Here is a 16,870-nt window from a genome sequence, read left to right as displayed (position 1 = left end):
CACTCTTTTTCCGTGACTGTGTAATTGGTCTCGGCTCTGGTAAGCGTACGGCTTGCGTATGCCACGACATATTCGGGGAACCCTGGTTTGCGCTGCGCAAGAACAGCGCCGAGACCTACACCGCTGGCGTCCGTGTGTACCTCCGTTGGGGCCGTAGGATCGTAGTGGCGTAGTATGGGAGGAGACGTCAACAAACGACGGAGCTTTGCGAACGCGTCGTCACACTCGGACGACCATGAATTTAGGGGTCCGTTACTTCCAAGGAGCTTCGTCAGCGGCGACATGATGGTGGCGAAGTTTCGTATGAAGCGTCGAAAGTACGAACACAGTCCTACGAAACTGCGCAGTTCTTTGACGGACGTAGGTTTGGGAAATTCGGCCACGGCCCGAAGCTTGGCCGGATCGGGAAGGATTCCGTCCTTGGACACGACGTAGCCGAGGATTGTCAGCTGCCGCGCTGCAAAACGGCACTTCTTCAGATTCAGTTGGAGGCCTGCGTTGCGCAAACGCGTTAAAACATGCCGCAGACGTTGGAGATGCGTGGAGAAGTCCGGAGCGAAAACGACGACGTCGTCCAGGTAACACAAGCACGTGTGCCATTTCAAGTTGCGCAGAACGGTGTCCATCATGCGCTCGAAGGTCGCGGGCGCATTACACAGACCAAACGGCATGACGTTAAACTCGTACAAGCCGTCGGGCGTGACAAAGGCTGTCTTCGGTCGAGCGTCATCCGCCATGGGTACTTGCCAGTACCCCGAGCGCAAATCAAGAGATGAAAAGAATTCGGCTCCTTGCAGACTGTCAATCGCGTCGTCGATTCGCGGCAGCGGGTAAACATCCTTGCGAGTAATCTTGTTGAGCCGTCGGTAGTCCACACAGAACCGCACGGAACCGTCCTCCTTCTTCGCAACGAGAACAACGGGAGAGGCCCATGGGCTGTCCGAGGGCCGAATAACGTCGCGTCGAAGCATATCGTCGACTTGTTCATTAATGACCCGGCGTTCTGCTGGAGACACGCGATATGGACGTTGCTGCAGTGGTGGTTGGGCGCCAGTGTCGATGCGATGGGTAACAGCGGAAGTGCGGCCGAGAGAAGTTTGCCCGACATCGAAAGAAGAACGAAATTCTTCCAGCAGGCACAGAAGTTGGGAACGCTGGTCCGATGTGAGGTTGTCAGCAATGGAGGACCTAAACACATCAGCAGGTGACGAATCGGTCGTGGAAACAGCACTGAGCGTACGGGAGCTGGCGCAGTGCGTGTCACCCGGTGCGTCTATAACTTGTGCGTCTTCGAGGGGTTCCGCTCTGCCGAGACATTCCCCTCGCACCAACGTAACAGTGAACGGGGATGGGTTGGTCACAAAAATATCCGTGTTGCCCTGAGTGATTTCCACGGTCGCAAATGGCACCAACAAGCCTTTCCTAGTGAAAACGCGGTCACATGGAGAAAGGAGTGCAACGACGTCGCAGAAACCGGTGCAATAGACTGACACAGCCGTTGACGAATTTGCAGGAACTGCGATGTCGTCTTTGACGAATACCTTGGTCGCAGCCGATGAACTGTCTGCCGGCGTCAAATCTGAGAATGGTGAAAGCTCTATTTCGGCTGGCGCGCAATGAATGACGGCGTCGTGGCGGGAGAGAAAATCCCATCCCAGGATGACGTCGTGAGAGCATGAGGAAATTATGATGAATTCGACGGCGTACAGAGCGTCCTGAATGATGACACGGGCTGTGCATACCGCCGTCGGGTGAATACATTGGGCGCTGGCTGTACGGAGGGAAAGACCGGAAAGTGGCGTCGTCACTTTTCGTAGCAGGCGGCTTAGTTTAGCGTCCATAACGGATACGGCGGCTCCAGTGTCGATAAGGGCAGATGCGCGACACCGTCCACAAAAAACGTCTATTACGTTCGATGGGCTTCGCTGAGGGCTTTCGCAGTTCGATAGCGTCGCAGCCCTTGCCTCGTGGACTGCGACGACTAGTTTTCCTGGTCACGTGCGACCGGACGCGGGCGCGCATCGGCGACAGTGAGCGACGTCGGGGAGACGGAGAGCGCCGAGTAGATGGAGCTTGGCGTGACGTCGGTGACAGAGGCGTAGGTGGGGCGTAAAATGTGCGGTTTGACTGGCTGGTGGCGGGCGACACGACTTGAGGCGGCTGGGCGCGATTGCAATAACGCGCCACGTGGCCGGCGTAACCACATGCGAAGCATATGGGGCGGTTGTCAGGTGTGCGCCATCGGTTTGCTGGAGCAGGGCCCGCCCATGGCGCAGGACGTGACTGACGGGGTAGCGACTGATATGACTGCATCGTGGGCTGCGGTCGTGGCCTCTGCATTACGTCGGCGTAGGTAGCCGGCACAGCCGCTTCGAAGGACTGATGTCTAGCGGCGGCTTCGGCGTAACTGTGTGGGGCTGCCGTAGGTATTACTGGGGACGTCCTTGCGACAACTTGGGCGTAACTCAGTGGTGCAGGAGCGGGATGGTGCTGGTGGTACTCAGGCATGACCTCCGCGATTTCCTGCTCAATCGCTCGACGGAGGGGAGGGAGAAGAGTGGTTGACGGCTGGTGAACGTACTGAGGTTGAGCAAAGTCCAGCAGAGAGAACTGGCGCGCGATTTCCTCGCGCACGAATGACTTCACCTCTGCGAGCAAGGCGGAGTGGTCGATATGGTCGACAAGCCAGCGAGCTCGGCGTCGCGGGATGGAGATCGACGGGTCATCGACCGCTGCCGGCGCAGCTCCTCGTAGCTCTGGCAGAGCGTGATGACCTCGGCCACTGTGCTGGGGTTTTTCGCGAGCAGCATCGTGAAGGCATCGTCGTCGATGCCTTTCATAATGTGCCTCATCTTGTCAGATTCCGACATGGTGGCGTCGGCTTTCTTACACAAATCGAGGACGTCTTCAATGTAGCTGGTAAAGGTTTCGCCGGCCTGCTGAGCTCGTTCTCGCAAACGCTGTTCGGCCTGCAGCTTACGAACGGCAGGGCGGCCAAACACGTCTACGATGGCGGTCTTGAAAGCGGACCACGTCGGGAAATCGGATGCATGGTTGTTGTACCACATGCCTGCCACACCCGCGAGGTAGAACACCAGGTTGCTCAGCTTGCCTGCTTCGTCCCATTTATTGGGGACACTCACCCGTTCGTAAATCGTGAGCCAGTCTTCCACGTCGGTACCATCCGCGCCGGTGAAGATAGGAGGGTCGCGGATACGGGGGACACCGGGACAAGCGGTCGGGGCAGGAGGCGGCGTTTGCTGAGCGGCGTCTTGCGGCATGGTAGATGGCACGGTACGGGATCGAAGCTCCAGGGGCATCAGATGGAGACCGAAGTTGTGGGGACGGTACAGCACTCTCCACCACTTTGTAAAGGCGTTTATTGACGGCGGGATCGACGGCGACGATGCGCAGCGACGACAGTAACGACAGAGCGCACTCGCAGACTCACGAGCAAGAGCACGAGGGGCGTGCTCTCCGAGAAGAGGCAAAGAGGGCGACCCACTAGAAGGCGCTCAAGAGGACGGCCCATTACAGCGTTCTAATGCTTCTCTACAAGGCAATTGTTTTATAAACATGAATTTGGTGTACCAGCTCATATTGCTCACGAAATCACAATAAGTTACTATATACTCACGAGATCGTCACGTTCTCGACTCTCTCCGCCGAAGCCATCAGAGCCTCGTGGTCCAGCTCCACCGACAGTGAGCGCGCGACGTTGGGTTGAATTCGCAGCAGGCCGCTCACTCCGTACTTGTAGGAAAGCTCCACGTGCACAGCCAACACCTGAAACGAGCGCCACGTGACTGCGTGAACACCTTGTGCTGAATTAGATCGCCGTCGTGTACACAGCGAGAGTTACACCATACGTCAAAATCAAGAAGAAGAAATGGGCAGGGCATATAGCGCGAAGGCAAGATAACCTCCGGTCAATAACAGTAAGAGACTGGATGCGAGGAGAAGACAAGCGCACCAGGGGGAAACAGAGTTAGGTGGGCAGATGAGACTTGGAACAGTTCGTGATACGAGTTAATGGAGAGTACCTTAGTAACCCGCGATTCGGCGACGGCATTGGCTTGATGAGTAACTCGGGGGACGAATTGCAAATCATCACTATTGAATTAGACAACGGAAGCAGAACGGTAGGTCTGGAAATTAATATGCAGAAAACTAAAGTAATGTTCAACGTTCCCAGAGGAGAACAGCGATTTGCGAAAGGCCGCGAGGCACTGGAAGTGGCAAAGGAAAACGTCTAATTAGGACAGGTGGTGACCGCGGAGCCGGACCATGAAACTGAATTAACTAGAAGAATAAGAATTGGGTGGAGCGCACTTGGAAGGCAAACAAATCATCAACGGTAGTTTGCCACTATGCCTCAAGAGAAAGGCATATGACGGCTGCAACATACCGGTATTTACCTACGGAGCACAAATGTGGAGACTTATGAAGAGGGTTCAAATTAAATCGAGGGTAACGCAACGAGCCACGGAAAGGAAAATGATAGGTGTAACCTTAAGAGACAGGAAAAGAGCAGAGTGGGTCAGGGAACAAACGGGGGTTAAGGATATCATAGTTGAAATCAAGAAGAAGAAATGGATATGGGCCGGGCACGTAGCACGTCGGCAGGATAACCGGTGGTCGTTAAGGGTAACTGACTGGATTCCAAGAGATGGTAAACGCGTGAGGGGGAGACAGAAAATTAGGTGGGTAGATGAGATTAAGAAGTTTGTAGGTATAACGTGGCAGCAGCAAGCACAGGACCGGGTTGATTGGCGGCACATGGGAGAGGCCTTCGCCCTGTAGTGGGCGTAGTCGGGCTGATGATGATTAGTATCATGATTATGATGATCGTGATCACCTTATCGGGCGTTGTGGCAGTCGACTGAGGCTCGCGGATGAGCTTGAGATCAAAGCGCTTCATGAAGTCCTGCAAGGCCTTGTGGCTGAATGTCGCCACCGAGTACACGAGCAGGCACTGTCTCAGCAGCTGCGCGGCCTTGCCGCGCGCGCCGGGCAGGTGAGAGGCGTGGAGAACCATTGCGAGCACCTCGACGCGACTACGCCACAACTCCTGCATGCAGCGCGCAACTTGAGTACGTCAGTCAGCATTACCACCAACAACAACCATTCCAAAGTGTATTGCAGGACAAAGGATTTCCCCTTATAAGAACGAAGCGCTAGGCGAGTTGGTAATCCACTGTGACGATCAACTGCACTCGTCTCGTGTTCCTTTCGCGTGCCTGTTGTTTTTGCGCTGCTCAAGTTCAAGCTTATTGTTTTCTCATAACAGAATAAATTATGCAGAAAGAGGTCTCACAGTTGAAAACTTAGAGGGCCTTCTTGTTAATAATTACACGACGACAAAAGTGTATATGTGTAGGTTCGAAAACAGAAGAATATACAAAAGTTACATTTTCCTCACAATGATAAAGAAACATATATGGTAGCACTCGTCATAGCTTATCGTCATCGTTGATCGTCACAAATGACTTCCCCTAGAGGAAGAGGTGAAGCAGGGTCGGTGACATACTGAGGATTACAAATAAACTCTGCCTACAGCCAGCGTCAGCGACAACCTTTATACTGATGTCCCTGAATATGCCCTCAAAGCGATCCCGCGTGCTTCGGGATCGAACCCGAAGCACGCGCGTTCGATCCCGACTGCGGCGGAAGCATTTCCATGGAGGCGAAACGCCTGAGGCCCGTGTACTGTGCGACGTCAATGCACGTTAAAGAACCCCCAGGTGGTCGAAATTTCTGGAGCCTTCCACCACGGCCTGCCTCATAATCGTATCCTCGTTTGGGCGCGTAAAAACCCCGGGAATTAGAAGAGAGCAGAGTGGCTAATAGGTTCGCCATTTCCTTTCAAAACTATGCGATAAAGTAACACCTTGCGCGCAAGAGCCAAACTTAGCACGCTGGTACAAGCGCATGTAACGGCGTGCTAAGCTATGTATACGTGGTTATATATCGCAGCAGCGGAATGTGATCCGGGATTTCGGTGCTTCGTTTCTTCGAAAGCGTACTATAATATACTAATGGCGACGCAACAGACATTCATTTTCCATCTTGTTTTCCCCGCGTACTAGTGACGAGAAGACCGCCAATTTTTTAAAGCGACCGCTCTGCAGTCAGCGTCATCTCACTGCAGCCGCCGCAATCATTATCCCCGCTGTCTTCGTTTACCGTCGGCAGGCGGTGACAGCGGTCTCACTTCTCTGCCTCCGCTCGCTTTCTCGGGAGGAAGCATCGTTGCGATGCTTGGGAGCGGCAGAAAAAGCACGCCCCCCCCCCCCATATATGGCTCGGATATATGTCCATATATGCCCCTCCCCCTCCCCCCCCCTCGTGTCGAATATATCCGCGGATCGCGGCGTACATTCGACAGCTCCCTCTCTCTCAGCTACCGACGCAATTAGTTTTGGAACCATAGGGGTGCGCACAGGGGGGGGGGGGCAATGGGGGCGCCCCCCCTGTTCACCTAAGAGGGGGGGGGGGGCGCAAAGTCAGCCCCACACATTGACATATTAAAGATGGGGGGGGGGGACACTGCGACTGGGGGGGGGGGGCGCAATGTCAGCTCCATAAGCACACGTTGTTGGGCTAGTCTGTTCATGCTCTTTCAGAAGCCACGGATGTGACTATTTCGCGCAAAGAAATCACAAGGGGATGGTTAACCTTAACCTCCCCTTGTGATTTATTTGCGCGAAATAGCCACATCCGTGGCTTCTGAAAGAACAGCTCCATACATTGACATAATTGGGAGGAGGGGCGCTGCGACGAACCTTGGCCCTCCCTGAAGAGGAACCCTGCGCACGCCTGTGCTTGGAAATGTACTATATACATACTTCCGGAACTCAGCATGTGCGAATAAATGACCATACATGAAGATTGAGCCATGTATAAGTAAACTCGTAAACTTAAGTTAAAAGTTATAAAGTGAGGATGCGCACACGCACACGCACACTGAATGTTATTGAAAGCGTCCCTATAAGGTTTGAGCTGCCGCCGCGGTAGTAAAATGGTCGCGGTGCTCGGCTGTAAACCCGTAGGTCGCGGGTTCGATACCGGCCGCGAAAATCGCATTTTATGATCGAGGCGAAATGCTTGAGGCCCGTGTACTTAGATTTAGAAAGAACCGCAGGTGGTCGAAATTTCCGGATCCCTCCACTACGGCGTGCGCCTGATATTCATGTCGTGGCGTGGTTCTGGCACGTAAAACCCCAGAATTTATCATTATTATTAATAATAGAATTGAGCTCCGGCCCTTTGATGCTTTCACTACGCCACAGGCGTGTGCCTGGGCTGACGAAATAGAACGCCTTTAAAGCCCTAACCACACGCACGCGTTACAACGCGTCAGCGCGTGGTGCGTAGACTCAGCGCAGCGCCCTCTCCCTATGGAGGGAGAGGGCGCGCGGCTACATGAAGTTGCGCGCCTTCTATTTCCATAGGGAGAGGGTGTCCATAGGGAGAGGGCACGCCACGCGTTGTAACGCGTTCAGATGGTTAAGGCTTAAGAATTGTTACAAGAAGAATCCAGAGATGGTGCAACCATCGCGTGCAGTGTCTTACGCAAGCCGCTCGCTCATTCGGGATTCTCCGCTTCCTCCCTCTCTGCTTATTTCCTCCTCCTCCTCCTCTATGAACTCCGAGCGGTATCAAGTTGCGTCTGGCCCTCCGGATCGCGGGCTGCTCCCCCGCCTCTGAACTTTCCACTCGACATTCCTACCTCCATGTAGCCACCCCTATTCTTGTAACCCAACGCTTATTAAACTCAGTTAATCCCCGTTAACAAAAGCCCAGTGTTTTATCGGCCACTGAGATAAGACATAACAAACAGAATTTGTCTCACGCAAGCATGCGCGTTTTGCACAACCTTGACCGAGTGTCGTCGAGTCGTCCTTCAGTCAAAATAGGGTGCACCGAAGTGCTTTACGAATGACAATTCAATATGTGCATTGACCGCGAAAATCGTCGCTAGGCGGCTACTGTCGTAATATTCCTATTTAATGAAGGCGAAAGCCCCAAGTGTCTCGTTGCGCGGCGCCTTGTACAAAACACGGCGGGCGAATGAATTGGTACAGAAACCCACGTGCCCTACGTCGCTGATGACGTCATGTGACGTCACTAATTTTCAAAATTTGTGACGTTCTCATGACGTCATACGTTAGCGTCGTTATGTGACATCGTCGCTTGGCCGAAGGTGGGCCGATCCCGGGAGAAATGCAACAAGTGAGGCGCAGAAAGCTTTAGAGGGTTGGGGGAAGGGGGGGGGGGAGGTTCAATGAGAAAGTCAAGGTAGACAATGCGTGTCTCTCACAGTACGACTCGCTATGTCTTTCAAGTTGTGTTGTCCCCGACGGTGTAACTTAATGCAATGTCATGCCTGAAGCAGGCTTTCGCCTTAAAGTGTTACAGAGAATGTAACATGCTGCAGAATTTTAAGCGAAGCTGTTATAGGTCAGATTTCTGAGTCATACGTAAAAAAAAAGAAAAGAAACGGCGTCCGCGAGCGCAAAGCAACGCGGCCCTCGAAGGTGCGTCGGTTGTGGATAGGAGAAATTGAGTGTAGGAAAAGACGCTACTTCTGCAACCTTTTCCTATCCTCAACCCCTCCTCCTCTTCGTCCTCAAATAGGCGCAGCGACTTGTCCGGCGTGGGATGCAATAACACGGATGGGCGAGAAACGAGCACAGAAAAAGCAATACAGAAAGAGAAAGATAGAATGAAAGACAGAAAGAGAAACAGAGAGAAAGAGAAGGGAAGAGAGATAGAAAGAGAGAGAAAGGGAGAGAAAGAAAGCATAGGGCAGCCATGTATACCACAGTATAGCAAGGGGGTGGGAAAGGGAAGTGAAGGTAAGGATGAGGAAAAGGAGGAGAGCAAGGCCACGAGCTCGGCTGTTTCTACATTCTTCGTACGACTAGTGCGTAGCCGCCCCAATTTCTTTTTTTATTATTATTTAACATCGCGTGAGATGCGTACAGTGCGCGCGTACCTGCTCCATGACGCTGCTGGGACCGCGGAAGCGTCCGCACACGTAGTCCGGGAAGTTGCGGCACGGCTCGACCAGCGGGTTGAGCTTCTCGTGCAGGTACGCGGCCGTGGCGAGGCAGTCGGGCGAGTAGCACACGCTGCCGTCGTCCCTCTCGGGCGGTGGCGGCCCCTGGCGCTGCTTGGACGGGAACAGGGATCCTGTAGCCACGGTTGCGACGAAGAGGAAGCCCAGCACGCCGGCCAGGGTTCCGAGGATCGCGCCGGCGCACCAGGTAGCCGCCACGGACACGAGGGAGTAACCGTTGTGCACGACCACGTCTTCGTGCTGCTGCTGCTGATGCTGCTGCTCTTCGCGGGGTGGCTGTTCCTGCGTGTCAATCTCTGTCTGGTTAAATGTTCACGATGAAGATTTCGTACAGCGCTCACGACTGGGGCAAATTATAGAAGGAACGACGAGAACAGACGCTGATTTTCAAGTGAAGCTTAATTTAAGGCAAAAGCCTTGGATGCCCCATCAAACGCGAAAAGTAACCGTCGGCGTCAGCACGAGTGATGCAAAAAATCAGTATCATGCGACGAAGCCACCCTATGATGTCATCACGCTTCTAGTATGTTGTCGATGAGGCTGGCACAGTGGGCTTGTTCACATTGCATACTGCTTGATGGTAACATAGGCTAAGGTCAAGGACAAAAGAATGACACTGTCGACTCTGTGTTGTGTCGAATGTGCCTTTCCTTTGTATTTGTCCTTAGCCTGCGCTACCATCAAGTAGTATATGTTGTCATAACGTTGATCAATTGCTAGTAGCGCATCGTCCTGCGTCCTTCTATGCCCTGTGCCGGTTGCGCCTTTTCACATCATGAGTCATCGCGACGCCACAGAACACCAAAATTTGTGAACGCGTCGTGACGACAGCATGACGTCACTATGACGTCACATCACGCAATGTCGCGTGATGCCGTCATCATCGATTGCTCAAAACTGGACCGGTCCCGGAGGCACATGCCAAACCACGAGAGGTTCAAGAAGTTTCCCATGCCTCCGATCCCGGAGGGAGTGCAAAACCACGTTGAGTTCAGAAAGCTTTCGGGGTGGGTGGGAGAGGGGGTCAATACAATCGATTCAGAAGAAAAAGAAGACGACTTTCGCCTTCGAGTCATCTTAGGCAAATGCGTAAGGGACGCTGCGACTTTTTGAAACCGAACAAGAAGAAAAGAAAGTCGGGCCATAATCACTAACACGTGGAGCCGAAAGATTAGCACATGCTTCACTAACAAAAAGATGATGGCATGACACCTTATTAAAGTTTCTTTGTCATTGTTGCTGTCTTTTTTGCGGCTTTGTTTTAGTAATTATGACCTGGTCTTCCCTCTTTTTTCGTTTCTTCTTGCCTTTCAAAATAAACTTCAGTTGAGAGTCAGCGCCTGTTCTCGCTGCTTCTCCCGTACTTCGTCATATTCGCGAACGCTGCACGAAAATTTCATCACCAACACCAACCAACTAACTGTGCTCACCATCTTAACGCTGCTTAATTGCCCTAACAAAATCGACTGATTAAACATTGTGGCAGAATAGCCTAGACAACGGGACGAAGAACATGCAGGACACAGCGCTGTGTGAGCAAGTTGGGCTCGGTGGGCTAGTTGGTTCACGTTCATGAATCAACTAGCCCACCTAGAAACCCTTGTGTGAGTGATTAAATTATCGATTGAACGAGATGAAAAGCTGGGCGAGTTGGTTTTGACTCTTGGCACAAAAAGGCACGAAAAGGACAACGATAAAGAATAGAAATCACAACGACACATAACAGACAACAATATACCCTTTTCACAACTGTAAAGCTAGCTTTCCTGCGATGCAGTTAGCCCAACTAATGGCGGCTAGTCACTTCCGCAAACAGCGCGTTCCAGTGCAGTTTGCTTGTGCTATGATGCAGAAAATGCGGACTCAGCTCTCTTGATATGAACACGCATAATAGACAACACTGGCGTAGCCGAGGGTTGGGGGTAGTGGAAGGGAGGGGGGAGGCTCGATACCCGTCACCCTAAAACTTTCGATTTTGCATCTGTATAGACTATTTTACGTAAGACACATGGGTGCCGCCACCTTGGGCTGTTAAACGAATGTTTTCTTATTTTGTATCTCGTGACGTGAATTGATAAGATCAGGAAATGCCGAATGCACCAACCCAACCGTTTTCATGTGCATACGCCCACCGTAGCGCTGTTCGTTTAGTTGTTCAAGATAAAGGATAGGCAAGGTTAACAGCCCAGTATGGCGGCACCGAAACCCATCCCAAAATAGTCTATATATACACGCACACATACGAACACACGCACGAACATTCATAAAGTATTGTTGAACCCCCCACCCTACCCCCCAAAAGAATTGCTGCCTACGCTACTGATAGTCAAGTCCCAGCACGTGCAACTAGGCCCTCGTCTCCACTTGAAACAGTGGGCGAATGTGCAGCGCAGGGAAGCGCACTTGCGGATTATGAAAAGGGTCTGTAGAATACAAATAGCGCGTCGCCCTGTGACCTCATTCCGTGTCTTTTTGGCGCCTTTTTTTTTTACTCACGTATCGACTAAACGGCTGATTTGTTGACAGAGTGACTGTGTGGATGACAGACTAAGTCATTGACTGGCTGACTGGACGAGTTATTGGTTTATTTGAACGAATCCGACTGACTCACCCAGTGATCGATATTGGCTTCATAACTATATAATTGGTGAAATAAGTGATTTCCTGATTGTCTGACTGATTGTACAAGTAAGTTGGTTGATTTGTCTACGGGCTGACTGAACCAGTGTTTTTATATTGACTTGCTTACTGGTAGAACTTGTAACTGATTAAATGACTGATTGATTCATTGAATGGGTGAATGATAGTGTGACTGATTTGTGATTGATTGGTTGATTTCCGAATAAATGATTGAATAACTAACTGTAAGAATAAAAGTATAGGTGATTGCTCGACTGACTGCAGATTATCTGATTGTGTGATAGGTTGAGTAATTTACTAATAGAAGTGAAATCGCTTTTATTGTAGTCTCCATTTAAAGTGGAAATAAATGCCACTAAACCATTCGTCATCCTAAAATTCGGTCACCCCTGGTCGGTTCGGTAGAACGACTTGTCCCTCAAAAACGGTGGCACCGGGTTCGATTCCCTCGGTTCGGGATGCACTTTCTTTCTCATAAACCTACTCGCGGCATCGGAGATGCGTCGCTCCACTTTTACTGAGAACCACACACCATCACTTGGGCCGCGATTGTGTGGAAATTGGCTAAATCACACCCGGGTGCACCCCCATCTAGAGACACAACTATGCGAGTTACTGAAGTAACGCTGCCCACCTGATCGCCTTCTCCCGAATGATCATGTGGCATGGGAAATATGCTTTTGCGAGCAGTACGACGTCGCCTTCGCAGGAATACTCTTCTTCTGCTTCTTCTTCTGATTCTGTCGACGGTAATGACGATGGTGATTCCGCCATCTATCGGGAGTAGTTAACAACGAGGAGGTTCCAGAAGAAGAAGAACGACAACACTTTATTTCAAAGGAAGGTGTAGAAAAAAATAATTGCAGCTTCGCAGTAGTTGGTGTCAAGCCTGAATGAAGGGCGGAGCAGGCTGGCCTTCCCTGTTTCTCCTCACTTTTTTTTATTTTTTGTTCTTCTCTTGCTTTCTCCTTCTCTCTGTTTCTCATATATGTTTTGTGTACCTGTTGCTTTCTATTTCTTTCTTTCTCTCTCTTTCCTTGTTCCTCTTTATTTCTCTCTTTCTTTCTCTTTCTGTGTTGCTCTGTATTTCTCTTTTTTTGTGTCTGTTTATTTCTTTCTCTTTCCTTCTATCTCTTCCTTTCTCTCTCTCTCTCTCTTTCACGTGATCCACTTCGCCGAGCAGAGTTTGCGTTTAACGCTCGCACCTGCTGTACTCGGTATAGTGGGGCTCGCCCAATTCCTGTGGCGCATACCCACCTGGGGTTTTCTGCGGACACCAAAGTTTCTTACGGCCGGCTCAAACAGCTCTGCCGTTAAAAGGGGGGCTCAGGAGCAAGTTGGGCGGGGCGCCATTAAGAAGTTTCAGAAACTTTTCGCGGCGAAGAAACCACTGAGTTGCCAATCCCACTCGAGGATGTGAGCCAGAAATAGTGAGACAAATAGAAAGTATGCATGAAGGAAAGCGGTCGTGCATTAAAATAAGTCCAGCAGACAACTTAATAATTCAACTGAGGTTGAATGAACACGATGTTGCATTGTTTTACTGTCTTTGAGTGCTTGGCCGAAGCGTCATATCTTTTATTTGTTATTTGTTCTTTCCTCGTTTATTTCGTTTACCAGTCGTTATTTTCCTAATTTTATTTATTTCGTGTTGTTTGTTTCTTGAGTAATTTCTTGCTTGTTTTGCTGCTTAGTTCAACCAGGAATCGAACGTACAAATCGCACACTATATATATTCCTCCTCGGGCAGACAGCTCGGGGATCAAAACAGCAAGACCCTGCCGAGGCCCCCAAGCGAGGAGGTTTACACACTGGAGGGCACACTAGCACTGCCTGGAGTCACTGGAAAAGTTTTTTTTTTCCGGTGACTCTCACACTGTATGTATTATGGCACCATCTGCCGTCTGTGGATCTCTGCACGAAACCTTAAAGATCAATGTCATCGCTGAGGCGTGCTGAGTATCTCGGAGCTCATGCTCCAGATGTAAACGCTTTGCTTATTCCGCGAGTGATGGCGCCTCCGCTTTGTGAATCAGCGAGAGAGGTTTAGAACAATGTAATACTGGCGGGAAAAATGTCAGGGACGAAATAGGTAGAGCCATTGTCACTGCAAGAGCACCCAAATTGTAATACAGTAATAGAAGCTTGTATGAAGAAAGAAAGAAAAAATAGTAAAGAGATAGTCGGATGCAGGACTACAGAAAAATGAAACAACACTAATTGCAAAAAATAGGACAGGTGGCGAATGGCTCCTACCCCGCTTCAATGCCAATAATAATAATAATAATAATAATAATAATAATAATAATAATAATAATAATAATAATATAATAATAATAATAATAATAATAATAATAATAATAATAATAATCAAACGTTTAATCAAACGTTTATTTAATGTGCCCAGGAACAACCGTAAGGTCTTGGTACTGGCGCACGAAAAAAAAAAAAACAAAAAAAACAAAGGAAACATTCATAATAAAATATCAGGGATAAAAACGTTATAAAATTGCACATATACAACTATGCGCAGGCAGAAAAGAAAATATCAACAGTGTACAGGCTACGTAAGTACAGTGCAAAGCTCGGAGCAGAACAACGACTGGGAGCTGTGAAAAACATCGAGCTCCAAAAAGTAAGCATTGTAAAGACGTTGTATCCTGCCAATGGTCGAATGTTCACAGAGGCAGGCGGTTACATGAAAAGGTCTATTCTCTCTGGTCAGCTTACGTGGAATTCGGAAATTAAGACAGTTGAGCAGTACAGGGCAGGATATGATACCATGCACAAGCTTGTAAAGAAATAACAGATCAGCGCGATTTCGTCGGCAGCAAAGTGATGGCAATGATAATAATCCAGCAGCGTTAGAACAAGATCCAGAGTCATTTGTAGCAAAACGATGGTTGTAAATGCTTAGGAACTTTTTCTGGACTCGCTCAATGGCGTTGCTGCTGGAATTAGGAATGCCATTCCAGATCACAGATGCATACTCTAGTTGAGGAAGACATAGCGCGGTGTACAATTTTCGGAAGGGCACAGGAGAACGGAATTCTCTAGACATTCTGCAAACACAGCCTAGGGTGCGAAGACCCCGCAAAGCAACACGCTTAGCGTGAGCAGAAAAGTGTAAGGTGCTATCAAAAAGAACACCTAGATCATTGATCTCACATACCTTACACAACGACACAGAATTGACAGAATATAAAAATGGCACACTAGATGTTTTTCGAGTGAAACTCATTACCTTGGTTTTTGAAATATTTAGGGAGAGGTTATTGCTCCTGCACCATTCAGAAAAAGAACACAAATCAGATTGCAGCAAGCGACAATCGATAACTGAATGAATTTCCTTAAATATCTTTATGTCATCGGCATACAAAAGGAAAGAAGAATTCCGAATGACAGAAGAAACATCATTAACATAAATTAAAAAGAGGAGTGGGCCCAGTACCGACCCTTGAGGAACACCACTGGTAGCTTTATACAAAGAGGACGTTTAGCCATTAACGGCAAATGTAACATAATCTATCAAGAAGATAGCTATGGAGGAGATTCACAATTGAAGAATCAACATCAAAGTGTGCAAGTTTATCCACAAGCAGCGAATGGCTGACAACATCAAAAGCTTTGCTAAGGTCACAGTAAATAGCGTCAACCTGTCCTCTCTGCGAAATAGGCGTGGAGACTTGTATCATGAAACTGGCAAGATTAGTGACAGTTGAGCGGCCAGCGAGAAACCCATGCTGATTCACAATCAATGAATTTTTTACATCAAAAGACAATATTTTGTGAAGAGCAAGCTCAAAGATTTTGGATGCGGCACAAAGAAGGGAAATAGGGCGGTAGTTCGAGACGTCACTTTTACAGCCAGACTTAAACACTGGGAAAACACGAGCAGTTTTCCACATACTAGGAAACATTGAAGCATGCAGACACTTATTAAATATGGTAGTCAATACTGGGACAAGTATACTGCCATAGGCTTTTAGTATGGCAGAGGGGATGCCATCTGGGCCAGTTGAAAAGGATGGTTTCAAGCGCTTAATGCATTCTGAAATGGAATCTTCATCTAGCGACACAGCATCAGCTGTGCCAACTGCCTTAATCTGTCGACCGTTACTAGCTACAGAGGCTGGATACTTATAGACAGATGAAAAATGCATGGCAAAACAGTCAGCAACGGCTTGAACTTCTACTCCATTTGGGTCCAGTATCCTGAAGGACTCGCCACTTTTACTCGACCGTTTGCGCACATACTTCCAAAACTCAGCCGGCCTGTCAGACGCGCTTTTTTCTAAAAATGAAATATATAGACTGTGATCCCGTTTATAAAGGCGTTTACAAAGAGTACGAAAACGACAGAATTCTTCCTTCAAATGAGTTGATGCAGAACGTTTATACTTCCTGTGTGCACGATCTTTATGTTTCAGTGCACTTATAAGTTCTGATGAGAACCAGGAGGGATATTTACAATGATGAGGTGTATACTGGGGAATGAACTTGCGCATGCTGGTCAAGATAAGCTCCGTAAACTGATCGACTTGATCATCAACATTGGGTTTGTCAGTTACCAGTGACCAATCTGTGGTGGACAAGTCATGGTACAAGCCAACGTAGTCACCTCGCTTGAAGGCAAATCTGGGCGTTTTGTCGATTGTTCTGGGAAAGCTTGGTTTTTCTGGTGAAATACAGAGTGTTAGTTTGAGTGGTGGGTGAAATTTGTCAGGACGAACAAGAGAGATGTGAGAGAGTGATACTTCGATAGGTTGATTATTAGAAATACACAGATCTAAGACGTTACCACAGGAATTGGCAATACTATTGTGCTGCTGCAGGGAATTAAAAGCGAGAAAATCTAACAATACGCTGCACTTGTTCTTTAAGAAATGATGATAATGAGAAAAATTAAGTGTGGTCCAGTCAATTCCAGGTGTGTTAAAATCGCCAAGTACAAGAATTTTGTGCTTCTTATGTGAAATTACCACATTTTCAATAGAAGAGACGATCTGATTAAAAGCAATTGGTGAAACGCTAGGCGATACATAGAAACATCCAATCAAGATAATAATAATAATAAACATCCAATAATAATAATAATAATAATAATAATAATAATAATAATCAATCAATCATTTATTTAACGTG

At 48.9% G+C, this 16,870-nt stretch overlaps 1 protein-coding gene across 1 annotated transcript in view; it reads right to left on the bottom strand.

Moving 5' to 3' along the window:
• The window catches only part of LOC119405413 (uncharacterized), a 38,478-nt gene that overhangs the window by 13,420 nt on the left and 8,188 nt on the right, over positions 1-16,870 (bottom strand). Inside the window, exons 3-5 of the mRNA XM_037672252.2 lie at positions 9,002-9,385; positions 4,859-5,071; positions 3,638-3,786 (exon numbers count right to left, since the gene is read on the bottom strand). Of these exons, the coding sequence (XP_037528180.2) occupies positions 3,638-3,786; positions 4,859-5,071; positions 9,002-9,385 (746 nt within the window). The remainder of the gene's footprint in view (positions 1-3,637; positions 3,787-4,858; positions 5,072-9,001; positions 9,386-16,870) is intronic.

The sequence above is a fragment of the Rhipicephalus sanguineus genome, chromosome 9 (assembly GCF_013339695.2).
Source record: "Rhipicephalus sanguineus isolate Rsan-2018 chromosome 9, BIME_Rsan_1.4, whole genome shotgun sequence".
NCBI classification, from domain to species: Eukaryota; Metazoa; Arthropoda; class Arachnida; order Ixodida; family Ixodidae; genus Rhipicephalus; species Rhipicephalus sanguineus.
This window is presented reverse-complemented; position numbering and strand designations above follow the sequence as displayed.